General features: G+C 41.6%; 1 protein-coding gene and 3 non-coding genes across 4 annotated transcripts; all 4 read left to right on the top strand.

Moving 5' to 3' along the window:
- The first annotated feature begins 7,840 nt into the window (after window positions 1-7,840).
- Window positions 7,841-10,020, top strand: Rps12 (ribosomal protein S12). Its single transcript, XM_055599485.1, has 6 exons — window positions 7,841-7,918; window positions 8,037-8,087; window positions 8,205-8,321; window positions 9,124-9,226; window positions 9,512-9,613; window positions 9,934-10,020. The coding sequence occupies exons 2-6, from the start codon at window positions 8,074-8,076 to the stop codon at window positions 9,994-9,996; spliced, it is 399 nt and encodes a 132-aa protein (XP_055455460.1). The 5' UTR covers window positions 7,841-7,918; window positions 8,037-8,073; the 3' UTR covers window positions 9,997-10,020.
- On the top strand, window positions 8,548-8,622 carry LOC129670855 (small nucleolar RNA SNORD101). The gene has a single exon (XR_008719264.1). It is a non-coding gene; the product is annotated as a small nucleolar RNA SNORD101 (small nucleolar RNA).
- Window positions 9,363-9,437, top strand: LOC129670872 (small nucleolar RNA SNORD100). Its single transcript, XR_008719278.1, has one exon. It is a non-coding gene; the product is annotated as a small nucleolar RNA SNORD100 (small nucleolar RNA).
- LOC129670857 (small nucleolar RNA SNORA33) lies at window positions 9,721-9,852 on the top strand. Its single transcript, XR_008719265.1, has one exon. It is a non-coding gene; the product is annotated as a small nucleolar RNA SNORA33 (small nucleolar RNA).
- Window positions 10,021-25,116: the final 15,096 nt, after the last annotated feature.

Here is a 25,116-nt window from a genome sequence, read left to right as displayed (position 1 = left end):
TATCTTTTTTCTTTTTTTTTTTTTTACTCACTTTCAAGACTGGTATTAATTATAGATGTTGGGTCACCCAAACTGGACCGGTTTTTTCTTTCTTTCTTTCTTTCTTTCTTTCTTTCTTTCTTTCTTTCTTTCTTTCTTTTCTTTTCTTTCTTTCTTACTCTGTCTCAGAACATTTCTTAACTTTTTAATTAATTAGTTAACTTTTTAACTATTTTTTCCATTTAAATTGACATCTATTTCTCTCTCTTTACATTTCTATTTCCCTCTCCCATTAGAAGCTATTCTTATGTACTTAGTATATATATTTTTTTAATCCTTGGGCAGCAAGATGGCTGCAAAGGTAAGGGTACTTACTGCCCAGCACCTCGACCAAAGTTAGATCCCTGGGGTCCACATGGCAGAAGGAGAGATCGGACTCCCCCAGATTGTGCACAGCACTTGTGTACCCCACAAATAAATAAATAAATAAATAAATAAATAAATAAATAAATGTAATAAAGTTTTAAAAATGTATTTCTGTTTTGTGCTTATGTATTGCTGGTTCTTGGGGTCAGGAACCAGGTGATTCCAAGCTTTTGCTCTTTTATTTAAGAATTAACCAAAAGCACACACAGCGTAGCAACCCAGGACCTAACTTGCCTTGGGCTTTGCACACACCTCTCTTTGATTAATGCGTATGGCATTATTTTGTGCCCCTGGGTCCTCCATGTTTATGAGCTGCACACAAACCCCCTCAACAATGGGATGTTTCCTTCTGTGTTCCAAGCTACCAAACTTAGACAGATTCTATCCTGCTGTACTCAGTGTATGTAGGAGACCGATCCAGGATGAACTAGTTTGGGATACGTGCACAATGAGGCAAACTTGTGTTCCAGGAGAACTCTCGGGGGAACACCGCCTACCTACCACTTTGTGCATAATTGGGTATACCTGAATTTGTGCGCTGGGCTGGAGAGATGGCTGAGTGGTTAGGAGCACTGTCTGTCCTTCTAGAGAACCCGCATCGAGGCTCACAGCCAGCTATAACTCCAGCGCCAGGGGATCTGACCCCTCTTCCAGTCTCAGCAGACACCGTGTGCACTTGGTGCACAGACAAAACACTCGCAAGATAAATAAAATTAGATGCATTATGAGAGGGATATGTGAAGTAGAAAATTCATTTTATATCACTCAAACAGAGAATCCACCCTCACTGTAACACATAGTAGCCAAAGTCTTCTTCCTGAACCCCATAAAAAGAAACCCCAAACAACAATCTGGGCCCTTAAGTATCTTCACTCATGTGGATCTCTTTCTTTCTCTCTGCATTGCCCCTTAAGTAGCTTCCTTTTCCTCTTTCTTCTCCTGACAGTTGGGCGTATCTTATTCTGTCAAACCATTCTTTGATACGTTACTTTTTCTGCTACTCAGTTAGACATCACTTTCAAACATGGGTGCTTGCTTCTACAAACTAACCTTACCTTTATTGTTTAGGATTAAAGGCATCTAGCATCACCCATGGACCTAAGCTTTTCTTTACCAAAAACTTGCTCAATACCAGGCTGGCCTTGAACTCAGATCTGCTTTCCTCTGTCTCCTGACTTAAAGGTTGTGTGTGTATTCCAGCTGGATCACACAGACCTAGAATGTCTTTGGATGTGATCTCTTGTCAGAGCAGCCATGTTTTGAATTAAAATTCCTCTACACATGATCTGTGTGAGGATGTCAGATCCCTTGGAACCTGTGTCCTCTGGGTGAAGAGCCACTGCTCTGAGTCATCTCCTGCCCTCCACATTTTCTTAACTAAGAGGAAAAACAACGTTTTACATGCACTCTGATATTTTCCATTCCCCATGTTCTTCATTCTGGACCACCTGAGTTTTCCGCCTCATGTCATTTCTCCTCAACATGAACCGTCCCTGTAACATTTAAAGTATGAGCCATCTGGTGATGATTATTTGGGGAAGGGGGTTGTTTCTTTCTGGGTGACTTCATTTTTTAAAGGGTCTTTATTAAGTATAGAAATTTACATAGAAAGTTGTCTCTTGGCCCTTGCAAAATGTGGGTATGCTGCCATTTGGCCCCTTTCATTCCTTAAAGAAATTAATAGAATTTTGTGTAATGCCTCTCCTACCTTCTCATTGTCTTTGGGTTTCAGTTGCTTATTTATGTGTCTTGGGGGGACCGGGTGTATGTTCATTGTTCTGAGGGAATTTGTACTTCCTTAGTCTGTATACTTAAGTCTTCATCAAAGTTGGTGTGCTTTTAGACAATATTCATTCAAATACCACTACCTCATTCTTTTGTTTGCTGGCCCTACATATAAATATATTAACCCTATACATTTATGCCTATAGATGAAAGAAGCCAGAACCAGTCCTCTCTTCCAGCCTCTTTCTCTCCCCAAGCTCTATCTGTTGTAACCTGCTTAAACTCTATAACCCCTCCGTTGGCACCTACTTTAGATCTTACCATAACTGTGGCTCCTCTGTTAACACGTGCCATCACCTTTAGCATGTCAGAAGCCATTTTTGCCTCCAAGTCTCCATGTTGATCATAAGATGAAATTAAAGTTCAAGTTCTCAGGCTGTATGTGTCTGAGACCAGGGTGCAATTCAATAGTTCCATACTTGCTGCTTAGAATAAAACAATAGATGATAAGTGCATGTTCTGTTTGAGTTAGAGATAAATGTATGCTCTGTTAGAGTTAAGACTACAACATCTTGCTATGTCCCTTACTCCTGGAATGGTGGGCAACTGGAAGGTCCCCAAACCTGTATCTTAGCCAATCAGCTTAAAATGCTTTGTCTGGCTACCTAGATACATCAGAAACAAAATCGATTATGTTTAGCTAGTCAAAATGATGTAATGCTGCCCAGTCCATCCTTCACTTTCTACACCTAGTTACCTGGTTGCTACCTGGCTACACTTTGTTTGTACAAAAAGCCTGTTTTAGAAACAGACTGGCATAACAGTCAGACTCCAGAGCCCTGATTGTAACCCTGACCGGTCAGTTTTTGTTCAGTGTTCAATAAACTTCCATCAATCTGAGTCTGGTGTTTAAGTAGTCCATATGCAGCTATTCCTGAACTATCAGCTTCTGGTCGTCTTCCTCAGCATGCTCAGGTAATTGTTTTGTTTGAAAAATCTTCAGGGTTACATTTATCATCTTCAAGAGAGGCAGGTTCATAGAACTTTCTAGTAATAAAAATTAGCTGTTTTAATAACCTAAGCATTTGTGAGGGATGGGGTGACAATTTCCCAGCTACATAATCATTTTGAGACTTTTGATAACCTCCCAAAATTCCTATGATAATCCTGTTACTGCCCTCAGAACTGACTGATCAGTAACACTTGTCTGAGCCATCCAGTAGCTAGCTTTCAAATATTTATTTATTTATTTTCTCCTGTGGTTATACACTATTCTCTCATGTGAAAAGAATTATAACCAATATAGTATTATTCACAGTTTTTTTTTCCTTCCTTTCTTCCTTCCTTTCTGTCTGTCATTCTTTTTCTCAGGACAGGATCTCTCTTTATAGTCCTAGCCATCCTGGAAGTGACTATGTAGACCAGGCTGGCCTAGAATTCGTTGAGATCCCCCTGCTCTGAATCTCCAGTGCTGGGATTAACAGTGTGTGCCCCACCATGCCCAGCATTTTTCACTTTTCCCACTGTGACCATTTTCCCCCTAGCACTTAAAAGGCAAAGCTTGTCACTTACAAATAAAGAGATCTTTTACAACCTGGTCACACAAGAAGGCTAGCACTAGTGACAGCTAAGAGGAACCAGAACATTGAGAGGACATAGCATACCATAGATGCCCGCAGTTGCTAAGACAAAACTGAAAAAGGGAGAGAGAGAGAGAAAGAGAGAAGAAAAAAAGGAATAAGAAAATTCCTAAGTCCTAACCCTCAGCACTTCAGACGAACCTTTATTTGGAATAGTGCTTTATAATTAGTTAAGATGAAGTCACCTGGAGAAAGGTGGACTCCCTGATCTCATGGTATTCTTCTAAGAAAACAAAACCAAAAAGGAAACCAAAATCCCACTGGACACAAAGATCTACTAACCCCACAAGAAGAACCTCCTGTAAGGAGGGTTGGGTCTGTGCCAAGATAGTCAAGGAACCAGAAGAAAAAGGAGCTAGGAAGCAGGCATGAAGCTAACTCTCAGCTTTAGGAGCTAGCCAGGGTATGAGGTAATGCATTTCTGTGTTTTCAGACAGTAAGCATATTTTTGTGTGTGGATGATTGTTATGCTTGTCCAGCCACATCTACATTTAGGTGATTCAGAAATCTAGATTTCTGTCTTCCTGGCCGAGGGTAGTATTTCCCCCATCTATGCAAATGCTTAACACAGTGAGACAGGAGCAGCTGTATTATTGTCAAATTGTGATCAAAAGACCCTGGAACTCTCAGGGACTTCCCCTGGACCCAGATTTTCTGTGGCTAAAACTGGCCTCCAGCTCACACTTCTCCTCTTACAATTACAGGCCTATACCACACTGCTCTCATCTTTCTTAATAAAGAGGACAAATACAGATGCTGTCACATAGGGTCTTGTTCAAGTTTCATTTCTGTTGCTGTCACAGCCTGACCTAAAGCCTCTTAGAGGAGAGAGGGCCTTATTTGGCTCATAGTCCCAGGTTTCCGTTATCACTATGGGAGTCAAGGCAGGGCCTGAAGCACAATAGTGCTAGTCAAAACCAGGAAGGAATTAACACACCAGTGCTGGGCGCTTGTCTCACCCAACTTTCTCCTGTCTTATACGTCCTGGAGCAGGGACTTGCACCACTCACAGTGGGCTGCGTCTTCGTCTTCCTGCAGCTCCGAGAGCCAGTCTCTCAGAAGCCAACTTCACCTAGGCATTTTTCTTCCTATGGTACCTTAACATTTAAAACTAAGCACCACAGCTGTCTATGACAAGATGCTAGCATATTAGGTGGCATTTATTTAGGAAATGCTAATGAAATTATTATTATTCATTCCTGGTCTTATTATAGTATGGGCGTACATGTGTGAGTATGCCCCTAGGGCCTGAACAGGGCTAGGCACACACTAACCTAACTAGTACTAACTAGTTAACTAGTGTAATACCACTGTGTTATCCTACAGCCCCAGCCTCACTTACTTTTTAAAATTATCTTTATTTTATTTATTCATTTATTTTTCTTGGTTTTTCAAAACAGGGTTTTTTTTTGTGTGTGTGTGTAATAACCCTGGATGTCCTAGAACTCACTTTCAGGCTGGCCTTAAACTCACAGAGCTCTCCCTGCCTCTGCCCCACCAAGTGCCTGGATAAAAGGCGTGAGCCACCATGCCCCGCTTATTTTTTTTCTTTTTTAATACAACATTTATTTCATGATACTATGAAGAACCCTCATTTGTGTGCTTACAAAAGCTCTGTTTGGGGCTGGAGAGATGGCTCAGAGGTTAAGGGCACTGGCTCTTCTTCCAGAGGTCATGAGTTCAATTCCCAGCAACCACATGGTGGCTCACAACCATCTATAATGAGATCTGGTGCCCTCTTCTGGCATGCAGGTCTACATACAGATAAAACATTGTACACATAATAAATAAATAAAATCTTAAAAAAAAAAAAAAAAAAGCTCTGTTCACGATGTTCCCTTCCCATCATTTACAATGTTTATCTTCTCAGGATTAGTGGTCACTGGCTTTGTTTTCTGAAGTTGATTTGGCTGACTACGAGAAACATATTCCTGGACATGGGCTCTCATAATTTGTTCCCGGTCACCATCCTGGGATGGCAGGTAGCTGCTCAAACTTCAAGTGCAGCCATCTGCATGCACAGGGTTACACACCATGTTTTGTACACGTTTTGCATGTATACATTCTAGGCCATATTTAGATACATTATGTAAATGGTAAAATGTGCTAAGAGACACTAAGACCTACATAAAGTTTCCATCACCTTTCACAGTACCTAAAATTGAGAGGCTAACTTTAAAGAGTGTGAAGGACAATCGATATCTAAAACAAAAACCTTCCTCACAAGGCTGGCCATGAAGAACGTCCTTTTGGGGTGTTAAAATGATTACGTAACCAAGATTTAAAGGTAGGCACTCCAGTTGTTAAAATGGGGTGCTTACTGCTGACAGAAAGGCATTTATTATGGCTGAGTATTAGGACAAACAGCTGACATCAAAGGTCTGGAGAGAAATCAAGACTGAATTGGTTGCTACTGTGTTGGGAACAGCCCTAAAATTTAGGCACCAAACTGGCTAAAAGCACTTAGCCATTTTTTTCTTAGTATAAATACACTCCTCCTTGGTTATTTTCTCCATTTACATTTTCCATCTTTACCAATTATCCTCTTCTGTGAAACTTTTTTTTTCTGGGAATAGAAATCTCATATGCTTAACACATTAACATTTTCCTTTTTTTGTTTTAGACATGGTCTCACTATTTGGTCCCGACTGGCCTGGGAACTCAGCCACTCACCTACTTTTGTCCCTCAAGGGCTGGGATTAAAGGCTTGTACCATACACATCTGGTTTGACACATTAACTTTTAATAACCTTATACTGAGGAAATTATTTAAAACTCTACTTAGCCACATTCTTTTCCCGACTGTGTAATGTTTCAAAGTTACTTCCAAAAGCCTGAGGGCACGCCTGCCTTCCTCTTTGCGCTCTCTCAAATGCTGTCACACACACACACAAAAACCTTCTACCTTTCACATCATCCCCGCACTCCCCAACACCATGACATTCTGCTATTTTAATCTTTGGCTAAAATAGTGCTTTATCATTAAAAATGCAGGCACGTCTAAGTATCCGTGGACTTGCATCTTTAAAGAAAAAGCACAATCCAGACAGAAAATAATCCCAGAGAAACCAACCTTCTGCTACCAAATACTTTCTTATAGAGGTAAGGAAGCAAGCCTTAAGGCTTTAAGGGTGAAACACAAACGTTTATTAGAGAAGCTAAGAAGCAGTTTTATCAAGAAACCCATAAGCATTTCTTGAGCGTGCCAAGGGTCACTGTACCCACGGGACTGGCCGTCGGAAGCCCTGACTGGCTTGGCGATTTCGTCAGGGAGAGTTGTCTCCGGCTTTTGCTTTGGAAATAGAATGGGTGATTCCTTCAAAATGAGAATGTATTTGTCGGCGTGGGCGGGAACCGGCTTTTAAGGTTCTGGAATTCCATTCCTGGGTGGAATGTGGGAGTTTTCAAATACCAGGGTTTTTCCCACCTACAGTATGGGGCTGCCGTCCTGGACCCACGTGAGAATTTAACATGCACCTCAGGGATCCCAGTTTCTGCAAAATGCTGCGACTCGGGGAGGAATCCAGGGTCCAAATCTAATGTTCATTTAGAAGCGGCTGCCGTCAGAACCAGGAGCTGACCGGGCTGGAAGGGCTTCCTAGAACACGTTGCAAGCACTGTGGGATTTGCGAAACAGCCCACACTCACACTCAGAACGGCTTAAAACAACGGGACAAAAAAATGTGTCCTCCGGTGACGCTCAGCCCAATTCAGCAGTGTTGTCAACAGGAAGCTACAAGATGAGACATAGGAAGGATTTGTAAAAAAGAAAAAAAAAAATAAAATAACAGACAATCCTAATTTTGTAACGCACCGGGGGGGAGCCACAGTACGACAAGCACGAAGGGTACTTTGGCCCATCTCTCGTTCCGTAGCAGCGTCCGTGGGGGCCTCCGCGAGCCACGCCCCCGAGGAAAAAGCTACCCACCGTGATGCCTGCTGCGCGTGCCGAAAACTCGACCTGAGGAAGGTTCGCTGCGGTCTCACCGAGGCGGAAGTGGAAAGTCTGGCACCGCGGTGGCCACCTCGCGACTGGGAGGAGTCGCACATGCGCAGGCGCGTCCCGTGGAGCGCTTATATACCGTCATGCGGCCACAAGCGGCCTTTTCCCCTGCCGCCGCCGAGTTGCGCGGAGGCGGAGGCTCGGGGTGAGTGCGAGCCGAGTGTGAACGGCGTGGACTGCGTGTCCTGTGCGCTTTGCTCTCGGATAGCCGAGGAGTGCTTGGATTCTAACTGAGGCATTTCCCTGCTCTTCTTGTTTTTCAGTGCGTTCAAGATTCGGCCTCACCCGTAACCCACCGCCATGGCCGAGGAAGGGTGAGCTGATGGGCTCTAGTTGGGGCGTTGGCCTCTTGCCGGCGGCGCGGGAGTCTTGAGTTTTGAAGGATTTGGATGGCTGTACTCAATCCTAACACGATTCTGTCTGCATTTCAGCATTGCTGCTGGAGGTGTAATGGACGTCAATACTGCTCTACAAGAGGTGCTGAAGACCGCCCTCATCCACGATGGCCTAGCACGTGGCATACGCGAAGCTGCCAAAGCCTTAGACAAGTACGTGTCTCAGTCTCAATACTGTGGGTTCTTGCAGCCGGAACAAAAACTGCAGCCAAGGGAAGAAAGCGTGAAGTTCATGCTGTTAGCACAAAAGTTCTGAGTGGCATCCGTCCAACAGGAAACCTAGGAAAAGGTATCAACTCAGATCTCTCTAAAGCCCACTTAGGATGTGTGGGTTGTGTGTACTGGGGATGAGCAGTGGTTGCTTTTGTAAACCTACAGTGTTTGAATGATGACTTTGAATTGTCGGATACCCCTTCACCCCGTTCATGGGTGAGACAAATCTAGTCTGACAAACCTGTAGCTCCTGGGGATGATGGCTAATTTTGCTGAAGGATGGAAAGGGGAGCCTCATAACTAGCAGTATTGCAGCCTCTTGAGAAATGTATTAAGCTGTGGAGTGTGTGGTTTGTTATCATTTTTCTTAGGCCTGTGCATGCATTCTTTGTGCTTGAGTAGAAACACTTACATTTGAGTTTTCATGGGTGAATGGCTTGAGTCCAGGTGGGCATCACAGATCCTGCTCTTCATCAGCTATTAAATTGAGTTCTTTTGGTTGAGCAACATGACAAGCAAATGTTCATGGTTTCTGCAGGCCATAGCTTTCACTAAGAAATAATGGCATCTGAGGGATGTAGATACTTGAAAAAACTTGTACAGGTACATTGGATGACATCTAGCCAAAGTAGTTAGTGACTGTAAGCATTAACTGCTGTATATTAAGCTTTACTAGTATAGCTAGTGAAGATGCCTTGACTTCAAACAGTTAATGGTTTCACGTTTGGATTTTGCATCTCAGGCGCCAGGCCCATCTTTGTGTGCTTGCATCCAACTGTGATGAGCCCATGTACGTCAAGCTGGTGGAGGCGCTCTGTGCTGAGCACCAGATCAACCTGATTAAGGTAAATTTAGGGTTTTTATTTTTTGCCATTGTGGTGATGGTGTTGATGCACTGGCTAAGGTACATAGTATCTGAGGCTTTTGTACATCAGAACTACATGGTAACTCCGGAATAGAAGCAACTGTTGACAATTGGTAGCTGTACATGATGACAACTGGCTCCCTCTACTGAACTGCCATGAGGAAACTGCCATGTCACCCTTCTGACACAGCCACCTTTGGAGTTTGAGTTTCCATTTTTATTTAGTAAGTTAATCCTTGCTAATAATTGTTTCTGTTTTGTGTAGGTTGACGACAACAAGAAACTAGGGGAATGGGTAGGCCTCTGTAAAATCGATCGAGAGGGGAAACCACGGAAAGTGGTTGGTTGCAGTTGTGTAGTGGTTAAGGTAAGTCTGGCTTTTTATCTTTTTGAAATGTTGAGGGCCCATTTGGGGGGAGGGAGAACCCTTAAAAAACAGGCTTAAGCAATCTATACTTTAAATTCATACTTTGAAAGCCAGCCAATTAATCTGCCTTATCTCATTGTGCTTCTGCAGAAATTTAGAAAGAGCTGGCAATAATGATGCCATGTTACGAGCCTTAAGGACAGCTGCAGTCTTTAAGGTCCCTGAAAATGGCTACAGTATTGTCATGCTGGGTAGCAGTAAGACTGGATTAGTTATAAGAATTTAATACAAAAAATTAATTTGAGTCTAATTTTTTTAAGGATTATGGCAAAGAATCTCAGGCCAAGGATGTCATCGAGGAATACTTCAAATGCAAGAAATGAATTAAATAAAATTTTTGGCTCATTTTTCTCTTGTTTTGCTTGTTTACTATAAAATGGGGTCCCCTTGTTTAGATGGTTGAGGACTGAGCTTTCCTTGATTTGGCTTTGGTAAATAATTGGGATTGGGGAGGCTGGCTGCAAATATAAGTCTGCCTATGGGCCTGCCATGGTTATTTTTGTGGGCAGAGGGAAACCGTCAGCTTCTCAGTGGAGAAATGGTAGCCACAACTGGAGACAGCTTCAAAAAGGTTTGTCTTCATGCCTTAACAGCTTGAGAATAGTGTGAGCAGACTACAGAGGTGCCCAGACCACGGTTGTCGAAGTTGAAGGGCGGTTTGTATTAATGCAACAAAAGGCCAAATTGGGATTGGAGGTGGTGAGTTCAGAAGACAATGGAACTTGAGACTCCCTGGGGCAGGGTTATAAGGTTTTTTGGGGAAGATTTGTTACTAAACCCTAATGTCCAATTGCTTGGAAAGGCTTATAAATCTGGAGGTTCTAAAGGATTCTTCACATGGGTTTTGTTTGGGACAGATTGCCTCTTCGTGGAGCTTCTGTTGGTCTTCATTTTGCTCAGCATTTGGTGATAGTTGTCTAGGTTTTAGGCAGTGCATCAAGGAAAGGTTTATTTTGCTCAAGTGATAGCACTATGCAAGTAAAGGGCAAACATCTGCCTGTGGCCTTGTGCATCCATGAGGCTTGGAAGAAAAAAAACTGGGATATTTAAGGAATTTGACCAGCTACCAATAAAAAGGGCAATGCCAGTAATTACACCACAGCTGTTAAGATAGTTGGCTGACGGAAGATGAACAAACAGCAGGCAATGCTCCTCGGATTGTGCTAAGAAATGGACTTTAGAGCCTTTTGAGTCCTGGCAGGCATAAGATTTAAAGGTGTTTTCTGCCACCCCACACAGGCACACTGATAGCACTAGAAGCAGGGAGGGTTTGTAACACCTAACAATGTGCCTGCCAGGATTCAACACAACCATAATCCCAGCACTCAGGAGGCAGGGCTAGGCAGCTCTTGAAATTGAAGCCAGCATGGTCTACACAGTGAGTTCCAGGACAGCCTGGGATCCAGAAAAACCTTGTCTTGAAAAACACACACAAAAAAATGTTTAAACCAAGCATGGTGCATGGTGGTACACGCCTTTAACGCCAGCACTCAGCAGGTAAGATAAGAGTCAAGCAGAGATCTGAGTTCAAGGCTAGTCAAATCTTGAGACCCTGTCTCCAGGACAGCCAAGGCTACAGAGAAACCATCTTGGAAGAAGAAAAAAATTTTTCTAAATTTTGGTTAACTCAAACAGTGCAACACTGAAACTGAACAATCTATTAGCAGTTTAATTACGATTGGTATAATAAATTTAACTTAAGTCCCATTGAGTTAGAACTGATTGAACCAGACCTTGTAGGAATTAGAATACGGTACTTCCCTTTTGTGCTGGTGCTGCAGATAGACCCCCAGGGCCTTGAACATGACAGACAAGCACTCTACCACTGACAAAGGATCCCAAGCCCTACTTAGCTGTATTTCAAAAGCTTGTTTTCAAGGGTATTTTTCTTTGACCAATTCCTCTCATCCTACCAGAGATTCCTGAATCTTAATTCTTCAATTTTTCAGTCTTTTCCTAGGAATTGTAATGCAGCTTTATCTTAGCTTCCTGCACTGAAGTCTCAGCTCTGACACCAGCCTTAGTCTGCCCTCTCCTGTGACTTCAATCTGTTAGTATTTGAATCCGTGGCAGATGACCCCCACACACTCTCCCACCTTTTAAAATTAATTGCTTTCAGCTTCTTGCTAGCTAGCACACATTTGTAATCCCAGCATTAAAGACAGTCTGGTTCACAGCAATTGATGTGAATTGAATATTACACAAGTGTATTTTTTTTTTTTTTATTTTTCATCTCTGTTCAGCCACCCCTCACTAAAATTTACAAATGACATAAAAATTCTGTTTGTACCTGGTTGGCTTGTTAGAAAAATACTGAGTAAAAGGCCTGCTATATTTCACATTGCTGTCACCAGGTTAAAAGGAGCAAAACTGTGTAAAAACAGATCCATAGGGAGAAAAGAAACTGCCAACATACAAAATGCCACAAGGTTAAAACAATAAAATTCCAACCCTAGACTGCTGGGTAAATGTAGGAATCCAGGGCGGATGTTTAGCTAGATGGGTACATGTGGCTGCCGGGAGGTGCTACCACACTTGGGTCATAAACTGTTGCAGTTATGTAATTGTTTCAAGGAACACTAGAAATTAAAGATTTTAAGCCCTGTCTAATGAAAATCATAAGTCAAAATATTCTAAGGTTTGTCGTGTAGAGACTTAGCACTGAGTTGCATAGTGTTTAGGTGGCCTGGCTAGTTTTGGTGTGTGGATTTTTTTTTTTTTTTGTTTGTTTGCAACATTTTAAATAATTTTCACATTTATTTTTACTTTATGTGTTATGGGCATTTTTGCCTGCATGTTTATGTGAGCACCATGTGCCTGCCTGGAGCCTACGGAGGCCACAAGAGGGCATTGGATCACCTGAAACTAAAGTTCCAGACGGTCGTGAGCTGCCATGCAGGTGCTAGGAACCAGACCTGGGTCCTTTGTAGGAGCAACATGTGCTCTTAACCACTGAGCCATATCCCCAGCCCAGCCTTTTTTTTTTTTTTTTTTTTTTTTAATAATCAGGTTAAATAAAATTAGTAATATTCAGGTGTGGTGGCACACACCTTTAATCCTAGCACTCTGGAGGCTGGGCCAGGCAGATACTGAGTTCCCAGGCCAGCCTGGTTTACAGAGTAAGTTCCAGGATAGCCAAGGCTACACAGAGAAATCCTGTATCGAGAAACAAAATAAAGTATTAAAATAAAAATTAGTAAATGAAAGGAAGAAAAAAGTTCAGCCATTATAACTAAGTTTTTTGTTGTGTGTTTCTTTTACTGATTATTCTCTTCATTTGCTGCTGGAAGACAAGTTGAAAATAAGTACAAGTAAACTGAGTTTTAGCAGACAGATTCACTTGTATGGCAGCAAGTAGAACCTCACTAGCTGCTTCCTCTGTGGTTTTATTGAATTGAAGACGCTCATAATAGCCACCAGCCTACCTAGGTGTAGGTACGGGCTAAGAAGTTTTCTCCGGGCAGCAAAAGACAAAACAACAAACAAAACCCTATCTGTGTGATTCAACTCTCCCTGTAAAGCTTGAAGGTATGGCGGGAGGGGCAGAGCCTGGGGAGGTCATGCCTGTGCTGATTAAGTTCACTGAACCTTGTTAGATGAAAACCTCTCATTAAATCTCTAGTGTCCATGAGTAATATTTGCCAATTAAAGACAAGTTCAAAAAGGCAGCTTGGGAGAGAAATGCTAACATTTATTTCAGGAAGACAGAATTACACGTTAATATTTACAATACTTTATTTAAATTGGAAAAAATGCTTTCTGTGGGAAATGATTCTCACTTTATATTAGTAGCATTGGAAGCAGTCTATTTTACAAGTTAAGGCATCAGCCAAAGACAGGTGTGGCAATTTAGCACAGAGAACAGTTTCTAAACCGAAAGGCATATGATTCTCCCTCCCTTTTTTCAATAAGGAATGAGAAGGGACAATCTCACATGAACTCTAGATCCTGTCTTTCCTCTGACACTTATGTTTGTCTTTTTTTTTTTTTTTTTTCACAGTAGAAACTTTGACTTGCAGGGCATAGTGGCACATGCCTGTGATCCTAGCACTCTGGGAGGCAGAGGCAGGTGGATCTCTGAGTTTGAGGCGAGCCTGGTCTACTTGGTGAGTCCAGGACAGCCAAGGCCACACAGAGAAACCCTGTCTTGGTGGTGGTGGGGAGTGAAAAAAGAAACCTTGACTACATTATCTTTGCTTTACATCCTGTTTATTTTATCCTTGTCATTATCCTTGATAATGACCTTTCGGGTATGGTAACTCTTGGCAATTTTAGGCTCTAAACTTCTCGTTAGGGTGTGGGCATGGCTTAGCTGAGTTTAGGTGGGTGTGGAATAGTTATGCTAGCAGGCATTAGCAAGGGTTTAGTGTTTTTTGTTTTTGTTGTTGTTCATTTTGAACCAAAGCTGGGTTAGAGGTCCCTTTGAGAATGAATCATGAGATGTTCTTTTTTGTTGTTTGTTGTTTGTTTTGTTGTTTTGTTTCAAGACAGGGTTTCTCTGTGTAGCTTTGGCTGTCCTGAATCCCCAGGCTATCCTCACAGAGGTCTGCCTGCCACTGCCTCCCTGAATGCTGGGATTACAAAAGTGTGCTATGGTGCCATGCTGGGGTTACAGCTTTTATGATAACATTTTGCAGTGTAAGGAATTAAAGCCTTGCTTCATGCTTGATTTTACCTTTGTGAAAAGAGTGTACTAGGAAAAGACTCATGTAATTCTGGGCTTTGTCTGAGACTAACCATTTGATATAAGAAGTAGACATATCTATTATAATTACCTCTCAAAGTTAGCTTTAAGCAAAATGACACAAATTTTAAGCAATTACAGCTAAGTTTTACAGTAATTTGTATAATTATAAGTGATGGCCTTAATACTGTCACATAAAGTAAGCCTAAAGTAAAACTAAATAAGAAGTGTAGGCAGTTACAGTCTCAAGAATGGCTGCCCTGCCTCTATTGTCATTATTGGTTGGGTTACTTTCTACAAGTAATTATGTGGCCTGACCAGGCTGTGACATCCCATTTCTCCTTGGAAAAGATGCTTGCTTTTGCTTAAACTTTAAGTCTAAGTTTTTCCCTTTGCAGACTGTCTGTAGCTAGAATTTGACATTTTTAAACAACTTTTCATTTCATATTCAAACCACAATTATGCTTGCTTATTTTTTGTTTTGTTTTGGAGACAGACTCTGTGCTTACCCAAGCTGGCATTTAAATAACAGTTGTCTTGCGTCAGGCTCTTTAATATGGATTACCCCTGTGTGGTACTGCATCTATTCATCATGTGCTCTATTTTCACTTTTTAAAAAAGATTGATTTATTTACCGTATATCCAGTGTTCTTCCTGCATGTGTGCCTCCACACCAGAAGAGGGTACTAGATCTCACAAAAGATGGTTATGAGCTACCAAGTGGTCGCTGGGAACTGAACTTGGGACTTTGGAAGAACAGCCAATATTCTTATCCTCTGAGCTATCTCTCGAGCCCCTATTTTCATAATTTTCTTATTAAGGATTTAAGTTATGGTGATTTGGGTATGTGGGGGGAGTTGTGCACATCCCATGTGCCTTGTATGGTGGGCAGAGGACAACCTAAGGAGTTGGTTTTCTGCTTCTGTCTTGTGGGTGCTGGGAGTGGACCTAGCAGTCTTACCTGCAAAGAACATTCCCCAGCTGAACCATTTGTCCACCCTGTATTCAGTTTTAAAATAACCTATTAAGCTGTTTTATTTAATTTATGATTCAGACTAGAAACATTATGAATATTCTAGTTTCTTTGCGTCTTCTGTCCTACGGTGTTGCCATTTTTACTTTAGCCTTCTTAAATGTATACACAGTAGCTCACTGTGTCGATTTATTTGATTTGTACAAATTTGGGAGAACATTTTTGCAAAGATAAGGTGTAGACACAAACCTACAGGCCATTGTTTGAAACACTGGATAATATTCTGCTGAACTTGTGCTAAACACATATTATCCCAGCCAATAATAGTGGGCCCAAATGGTGAAGTTTCAAAATTCAGATCATAACAGAGAGCCTTGCTTGGCCCTTAGTAGGGGAGCAATATAGGTGAATTATTAGGACCTTAAGATAAAAGAAGAGAGGGGAACCAGTTTGTTCAGAAAAGAGCAATTTGAGTGGTATGGTTGTACACACCCTTAATCCCAGCACTAGGAGGCACAGACAGGCAGTTCTCTCTGAATTTGAGGCTAGTCTGGTCTGCAAAGTGGGTCCAGGGTTCTGTTACACAGAGAAACCCTGTCTTGAAGGCCCCCACCCCCTTAAAAAAAAACAACAACAACAAGCCAACAAACCACCACCACCACCAACAAAAAGTCACATTCTTTTTGCGCCTATGCAGCGTGGCCCTAAAGTGGAGGCCAGCGATGATTAGTGAACACTAACACTGCTTTACAAGAGACACTGATGGCTGAGGAGCAGGCGAAGAAGCTCAGCTGGTAAATCGCTTGCTGTGCTAGCAGGAGGAGTTTGAATCTGATCTCCATGAACCCACATAAAAAAAAAAAAAAAAAAAAAAAAAAGGACAACATAGAGTATGCCTGTAATTCCAGCATTAGGCAGGCAGAAATGGGTGAATATCGGGGTTCCCAACAATCTAGCCTGGTCAGTGAGTTAAGGCCAAATGAGAGACCCTTTCTCAAAAACCACGGTGGCTGCCCTTAAGGATGATCACTAAGGGTGACCTTTGGCCTCCATGCCTCATCCTACACACATACACACAAATGCACACACAGTCACACAATACACACAAGTATCACAGAACACCTCGCTCATCCACAGTGGCCTAGGAGGTGGAATTTTAGAAGTTGCCAATACTTTACACAAAGACTATGGCTATTTATAAGGTGTTCTTTCTAGTTGTGATGTCCCTACATATGTCAAGTTGGTAGAAGCACCATGTCAAATTATTAAAGTTGATAACTACAGAAAGGAGAATAGGAGATGTTTCCAAAACTGTTTGAGAAAGGAAGCCATAGAAAGTGGTTGTCATGGTTATGCAGTGATTAAGGGCCATGGTAAAGTCTTTCGTTGCCTGACATTGAAATCAATTCTACTTTTCATGAAGCATTATAAACATCCCTTTTTGTTTGGTTTGTTTGTTTTTTGGGATGGCTTCTCTGTGTAGGTCTGGCTGTCCTGGGACTCTGTAGACAAGGCTGGCCTTGAACTTGCCTCTGCTTCCCGATAACCGGGCATAAAGGCATCCAACATTACACCTGTTGAATTATAAATAACATTATAATAATTATAATAACATTATAATAATTATAAGTGTGGAGTGTTGTAAGGGATTGACAGTGGAACCTGATGTTTTACAATGTAATATTCACTTGCGTATCTATTAGAATATTGCTAATATTCGCACTAACAGAAGAAAAGCGTCTCAGTTATTTAACAACTGAGCATTCTGGGAGGATGAACTCTCAAACACACACTAACACCCAAATGTCATATGGAAAAGAGAGAGAAAAAAAGAACTGTTTTCTGATGATTAACAGGTCTGTTTGGTACGTATATCTTCAGATTCTAAGATTTGAAAGTGAAAATACATTTTGGAAAAGTTACTTATATCTGCTTTGTTAAGATCTCAAGATATGACAATAATTTCTGTTCTGGAGGCATACTGACCTTACACACACCTTTCCTTCTATGTGGATAGATTTGGAATTAGGAAGAAATTCTCTGAGAAAATTTGTGCTAATCTTAAAAGAACAATACACGCAGTTGTCATTTAGAGAATTTGTTGATATTATGGAGATTTGGAACAGTTTTAAGAGAAATGTTAAAGTTGACTTAAAAACATGTTCATCAAAAGATAATTTTTTAAACTTAAAAAAAAATTTCAAGACAGGGTTTCTCTGTGTAGCCTTGGCTGTTCTAAACTTGCTCTGTAGACCAGTCTGGTCTCGAACTCACAGAGATCTGCCTGCCTGTGCCTTCCATGTGCTGGAATGAAAGATGTGTGCCACCACAGCCTAGCTTTCAAAAAGAATCTTAAAATCCAATTCTAAAACGAACACTTAAAAATAGCAGAAAATGAACAGCAATTACACCTGAATGGGTGGACATACTCAGTCATCAAAGGCATGCACAGAGAGAAACACAGAAAGATTCATGAGAAAGCCTGCCAACTTCAGATGGAGTCAGAATACGGAGTTAGGGGCCTCTAGCAGAATGTTGAAGCTAGGCAGCATGGTTTCGTGTCCTTGGAGGTAGTTGGTTACCTAAACATGCTATGTATATAGTTCAGTAGCTGCATCCTGGACACATTGCTAAGAGAAACAGAATTGTACATTTATAGTAAGACATGTACACCTTTGTTCAAAACACCCAATGCTGAGGCCGAAATCTTACTATATACTGGAGTATATCACTCAGCTATAAAAACGAGAAGTTAAGCTAGGTGTGGTGGCACATGCCGCAATCCCAGTATATGGGAGGTAGAGGCAGGAGGACTAGTTGCTTGGGGCCTTCATGGGTGCTTGAGAACATCATGGGTGCTTGAGACCATTGAACATATGAAGTTCAAGGATAGCATGTGCATGTGTGTGTGTGCATGTGTGTATACATGTGTATGTGTGTTTGTATACATGTATGTGTGTGTGTGTGTGTGTGTGTGTGAATATGAGTGCAGATGCCTTTCAAAGGCTGGAAGAAGATGCTGGATTTCCCTGGAGTTACAGACAATTGAGAGTTGTCTGGTATGATTCTGGGAAATGAACTCGGGTTCAGTATGTATTCTTAAGTGTTGAGCTATCTCTGCAGTCCCAGCTTCTGTAAATCTTATCATCCCCCTGTTTAACAGTCTGTTGATATTGGGAGTCTATCTCAGTTGGTAGTGTTGCCCAACTAGCCATGGCTTGGGTTCCCAGCCCCGCATAAAAACCAGATGTTGTGGCACTCAGAAAGTGAAGCAAGGGGATTGGACATTTAAAGTTAATTTTGTTTGTTTTTGTTTTTCGAGACAGGGTTTCTTTGTGTAGCTGTACTGGACTCACTTTGTAGACCAGGCTGGCCTCACATGCACAGAGATCTGCCTGCCTTTGCCTCCCTGAGTGCTGGGATTATAGGTGTGCACCACCACGCACGGCTTCAAGGTTAATCTTTTCCATGTAACAAGTTTGTGACAGCATGGGCTACCAGAGACCAGGTTTGAAAACAGAAAAATTCAGAAGTTCATCTTTTCTTTTCTTTTTTTTTTTTTTTTTAAGATTCAAGACAGTATTTCTCTTGTCTTGAGACAATGTCTCACTATGTAGCCTTGGATACCCCGGAACTCACCATGTAGACCAGGATGGCTTCCAACTCAGAGAAATCTGCCTGCCCCTGCCTTCTGAGTGTTTGGATTAAAGTGAGCCACTCACTCAAGACAATGTTTTTGACTGTGAGCCCCTGTAAAATTAAAAGAGTTACATGTAGTGGAACATAGTAGCATGTAGCAAACATCCCTGTTACAAAAGTGAGAAGCAGGAGGATGCCCAGGGGAGACCAGCACCACCACCCAGCCAGCAGACATCAAACTGCCAGTCTGTGACAAGAATCCAAGGCTTGTGGTGGCACAACCAGGGATTTCTGTATAGCCCATACCTCCAAACTCCTGCTCATTCCTCCTTAAAACATCCCAAAGATGTACAAACGAATGTCCATATTTCTCACAGCCACGTCCCCATTTTTTGGTACCCAGTTTTTTTTTTTTTTTTGATTGCTTACCTTCACTGTGATGAAACACCTGACAGAAATAACTCAGGGGAAGAGGAATTAATTTTTGGCTCAGTTTTAAAGGACACGGTTTATCTTGGTGGCACAGGCTTCATCTGTGGTGGTGGGACCCAGTGCCACTATGGTTACACCTCAGCATGTTAGGAAGCAGAACTGGTGGAGATATCAATCAGAACAATATCCAGGAAAAAACAAACAAAAAAACAAACAAACAAAAAACAGTGCTGTTTTTGCAGGTATTCAGAATGTAAAATTATGGGATCAATAAGACTTGCATCAAAGTTGCATGGGAAAAACAGCAACAACAAGGAGACCAGGCAATGTGTAACAGGACTATGTTCTTTGTATGGAGCTCATGGGTGGGCTTTAGGCTACGCATGATACTGTGAAAGTAGAAGCAAAGTTTGGTGGAGACCTCAGGACGTTTGAAATGCCAGAAATGTGGGATGTCTGCTGAAGAAAGCTGCAGAAACTGAATATAGCGGCTCAAGCAAACAACCACGCTTGCTGCCGGGGGCAGAGATCTACAGGTGGAGTTACCGTAGATTCCTGCAATGGTATCATAAGCCCTGAATGCTAGATTCGGACCCATAGAGTTTGATGTCTGTCCTTCTGGGTTTAGAGAAAGATTCTAAAATCTCCGTAGAATTGCGACAGCTTAAAAACATAAAATTTAAAACAAAATTTATCACATTATCATATTGAATCTATTTTTAAAAGTTTTTGAGAATTTTATTACATTCTGTGAAGTGAACAGAAGGTGGCAGCATTGCTTCAGCAGTTAAGAAAGCTTTACTTCCCTTCTGAAGAGGGGCGGGGCGGAGGTGGGACCGACAGTTCTGTGCTTAGAGCACAGGAATGCCCGCCCGGGCTCCTCCGCAGAACAGGTAGGAAGAGAACACAAAGTAAGACTGTTAGTGCCGCTGAGTGTTGCACATTTTTCTGTAGGTTTTCCGGGGCCATAGGAGCTTTCTCTTTAAAATGAAACGGGTCAGATGTTGAGGATTTTTTTAATGAGATTTAGAAAGGTGTGCACAGGTAACGAAGAGCTTGTCTCCACAGCTGTGGGAGTTTTAATCTCGTTTTCTGGATGGGTAACTTTCTAAGAATAATAGATGTTTGTCTTTAAGTCTTCTCCAAAGTTTATGGAAATGTTACTGATGGGTGAGGATGTGGATCTCACGCAACTATGGGAAGTATTAATGCACATTTACTTCACAGGTTAGTACCAGTGATCAGCAGTGAGCTAGGAACTCACTGGCCTCAAGGTCATTTTAGCAGGCTGCGTTGTACATCTTTTTGTGGACTTAACCTGTATATGTACATTCAGATTCAACATCGCTAGAGGTTCTCAACCTTTGGGTCGCGACCCCTTTGTGGTTGCCTATGACACACTGTATTACAATTCATAATAGTAGCAAAATTACAAGTATGAAGTAGCAACAAAAATCATTTTATGGTTGAGGAGTCACCAGAACACAAGGAACTCCATTAAAGGGTTGCAACAACATTAGGAAGGTTGAGAACCACGTATTCTTATATTTGTTGAAATACTTAAAAAGTGCATGTGAAAAATAAGTATATATGTATCATGTGCACAGATTTTTGTAACCATTATTACTTTATGTCATGGTTTAACCAGTTTCTGGAAAATAAAATTTATTGGCTAAGAAAGAGGAGAAAATGACGGCCCACACAGATGCTTTCTTCATGTCTATGTTAAAAAGGAGGCAAGTATCAAATTAGCGTGGAAAGTCACTTTTATCTTTATTTTAAAACCCTATGTTTTGAGGAACTTCGTGGTTGATGGTTTGTAGCAACCATGTCTGAGGACCTGAGTTTGTCCCTGAGACCCACATAGTTGTAGGAGAAACCACTTCTGCAAGTGCTTTCTCCCCCAAACAGCTAACTACAGCTAACTAACTAACTAACTAACTAACTAACTAACTAACTAACTAACTAACTAACTAACTAACTAAAAAAGTCCTCTCCCACCTAGCTACATCCCTAGCTAGACGTTTTGTTTCAATGGTTTGTCTACAAATTTTGACTTTAAAAGATGGATTTATGTAACTCCTTTAAATTAACATTTGAACTTTAATTTCCTCATGTCTGCCATAATTTGATCTGGGCAATGATTACTTTTTCAAACCTTATTTTAAGAAAGCAATCCTTTATAATGACGTACATTGACGGTGTGTAGTGAGCAGAACATTTTATTAATATGCTAACTCATTTTCCATCAAATAGCAGAAGCTATCACATACATAAATAAAGCTTTTATGGGTTCACTAGAGTCCTGAAGGTGAGCTTGAAATGTAGCCTACTATGTGGTGGCTTATATCACTGGCAGGGTTAATATATGAGAAATAATGAGTCGAGAGTGTGCTTGAATAAATGAAAACCATGGATGTTTAATAATGCAGTCAGAGGTTTATTCTGAGCTCTGTAAATAGTGGGGGGGGGCATATGTGATCTTAAATCCTATTACTTCCCTGCTCCTTTCACATATGCCAGGACTGCTCAGCATTGATGTGACAAAGGCACTGGCAGCAGTCTTCATGGACTTTAGCTGCACTATGGCATGGGAGGTTCCTGGTGTCTTTGTAGGGCTCATCCTGGGCTCCAGGTTGATTCGTAGAAAGTTCTTATGTCATCCACATCAATCCATGTGAAAAGTGCTAACTTGGAGAGGGGAATGAAATTGCATTAACATCTGTGTATCGTATGTCTGTCTCTCCATGTGGCTGTCTGTCTGTCTAGCTGCTTTTTGGCACACATTGGCTTTATAGTCCACAGGGGCTTAGATATGAATCCTGGTTTTACATTTTGTCATTGTCAGACAACAGAGAAGCTGTTTAGTTTCCAGGCACCCCGTTGTTTTTATCCGAGATGGGAATAATGATAGTTGCCTTACAACGTTCCGGGAAAGCCAGGATGATGGTGTAAAGTGCTTGGTGCAGTGTCTGGGGCATAAATGATGGTGGATATCATGATGCTGCAGAGTTATTGGAGCAGATACGTATGTATGTATGTATGATATCTCACAATAATATCATTGGGTTACATTTTATTTGAGAAGACATAACCTATATAAAGATAGTTTTCAGATCTGTTAAAACTCAGATATCCCCAAAGGAACAAGTTACAACTTTTATTTACATAGAGCTTGAAACGATGTATTTGTGTAACCTCAGAGAAGGTTCATAAATAGCTTTCATAGGCATGTACTTTATTAGGGTCCCAGTCCTGAGGGGTCCATACAAGCTGGCCTAAAGATTGTTTAGAAAGATTATGGAGACTGTTCTGCCCCAAGAGAGTTTGTTCCTGTTCAGATTTTGCTCTTGGCTTCAACTCTTGACCGTGGCCTTGTGCCCCCGGAGCTAGAGTGCTTGTTAAGAGTGCTGATCGTGACCATCCAGAGCTCTGGTGCTCTGCACAGCACTGCACAAAATCCTACACACAGCCTTGCTCTGCGCATGCTTTACTTTATATTTCTGTAGGCTTTGTTTCTTTAACTATTAAAAAAACAAAATGAAGGCTGGCAGGATGGCTCAGTGCCACTATGACACTGATGGACCGAGTTCGATGCCTGGGACTCGCATGCTGGACAGAGAGAACTCACTTCTGCAAGCTGCCCTCTGACCTCTATGTGCACCTTGGCGTGTCTCCATCCCTGTCCTCCCTTGAGAATTAATCAACAAAGATCAGCAAAACAAAACACGATGACACTCACTTTATTTAAGTCTTTGTAAGGTGTAGGTCTTCTCCAATTCTTCAGTGTTCAGTTCTGATGTTTTCTTTACATTATGATACATTTTTGAGCACTGAGGGCCATCTTGCTTTTCATTCTTACACTTCTGCCCTTTATTTTCTTCTGACTCATTTGTTCATCCCACATTCCCTACAGTTGCACATCTAAGGTGGAATATTCATATTGCTCTTGCCTAAGGTCTGTGCTCTCTTTGTTCCACCGCCAGCTGGTGCTAAAGTTACTTCAATACAGTGACCATTCACAGAATTTTTTTTTTTTTTAAAGATTTTAATTGTTATGCTTACAATGTTCTGCCTGCATGTACACCTGCATGCCAGAAGAGGGCACCAGATCTCATTATAGATGGTTGTGAGCCACCGTGTGGTTGCTGAACTCAGGACCTTTGGAAGAGCAGCCAGGGCTCTTAACCTCTGAGCCATCTCTGAAGCCCCTCAGAAGTTCTCTGTACCTTCTCCTGTGGCCACTGCTGACTTACATGTTGCAAAACTGAGTGGTCAATCATTGCTTTTCAGCTTTCCTGACTATTGACAGTTGCTCACTCTCACTTAGAGGAATACTTCATTGTCGCATCTTCTAGGACACTGTGGTCTTCTGTCTGTTTTATTTGTCTGTTGCTTTGCTTTCCTGTTTTTTCTCTGCCTTGTTGACTTCTTCCTAAATCCCATTACTGAGTCTTCCTCTTGCTCTTTTCTAAACACTGCAGGTCTTGGGCCCTCCTCTCTCAGTCTCCCCTCTATGTATCCTCCCTATGTATATAGAAATCTGGAAGCCCTTTTTAGATGCAATTGATGAAGACATAAATATTATCTCTACTCTGGAACGCTCCCCTATCTCCAAGTGTATATAAAGACACATCAGTTACTTGACAATTCTACTTGAAAGCCTGCAGATGTCTGATCTTTGTCAGTTTACTGCAATCTTTTCCTTTAAAAAATAAATAATGTTATTTATTATTATATGTAGATATTTGTCTATGTTTGTTGGCTTGTGTGGAAGTTAGAAGGCCTGGAATGAGCTCTGATAGATTCCAAGGTAAGTGCTTCTGCTGCTATGCCGTCTTGCTACCCTCTACTCTTCTGAACTCAGTTTTAGGTTAACACGCAAAGTTATGGGCTTTCTCCTGGTATTTATATATATGTGTGTGTGTGTGTGTGTGTGTGTGTGTGTGTGTGTGTGATTGCACTTTGCTCTCACTTCTTCCCCTCCTGCACTCTACTCTCCAGTCTTTCATATGGCTGTCTGGCCTCTACAGTGGCTCTTATAGTCAACACTTGACTCTGAACACAAACTGCTGTCTTTACCTTTAAGGCATAGTCAAATATATTGTTTTGTTTTTTTCACTTGTGTTGTTCCAATTCTCATCTGAATTACTGTAGTTTTTCACTTGGGTAACTGTGGTAGCTTTCCAGTCAGTGTCCGCCTTTGATCCTGAAAACTTATTCTCCCAAACAGCAGCCACAGTGACCCCTTAAATACTTAATGTGGATCATTTTACACCTCTGCTAAAACTCTCCAGTAGATTTCCACTTTTTTGGGAATAAAAGGTAGTTCCTATGATAACCTTCAAGATCTTGTTCTTTCCCTTACCTGTGTCATCTTTGTCCCACTTCATTCCTCACTCCCTTTAGCATCACCCAAGCTCCTTGCCGTTCTTTGGCAGTGTTATGCATGCTGTTGTCTCAGGATTTTTGCATGTGTAGTCCTCACTGTGTAAGATCCCTCCCCACCCACAACTAAACTCAGGGCCTCATGCATGAGGGGCGAGCACTAGACCACTGAGCTGTTCATCCAGCCTTCCCCTTATTTATTAATTTGTCTCTGTTTATCAGCATTTCACTCCTTATACTTAAAGTACTTGTGAAGTACATGTGTCTCCGTTTGCAAAATGTAATGGAGAGGAGGGGTTTCCTGTAGAAACAATTCATGAACTGAAA

Source organism: Psammomys obesus, unplaced genomic scaffold (assembly GCF_907164565.1).
Source record: "Psammomys obesus unplaced genomic scaffold, mPsaObe1.curated_primary_1811, whole genome shotgun sequence".
In the NCBI taxonomy this organism is placed as follows: Eukaryota; Metazoa; Chordata; class Mammalia; order Rodentia; family Muridae; genus Psammomys; species Psammomys obesus.
This window is presented reverse-complemented; position numbering and strand designations above follow the sequence as displayed.

Bases quoted from the DNA above. Each gene is read 5' to 3' on its own strand.
- Rps12 (XM_055599485.1), top strand. The intron at 9,227-9,511 runs GTAAATTTAGGG...TGTTTTGTGTAG, and splicing joins ACCAGATCAACCTGATTAAG to GTTGACGACAACAAGAAACT. The intron at 9,614-9,933 runs GTAAGTCTGGCT...AATTTTTTTAAG, and splicing joins GCAGTTGTGTAGTGGTTAAG to GATTATGGCAAAGAATCTCA.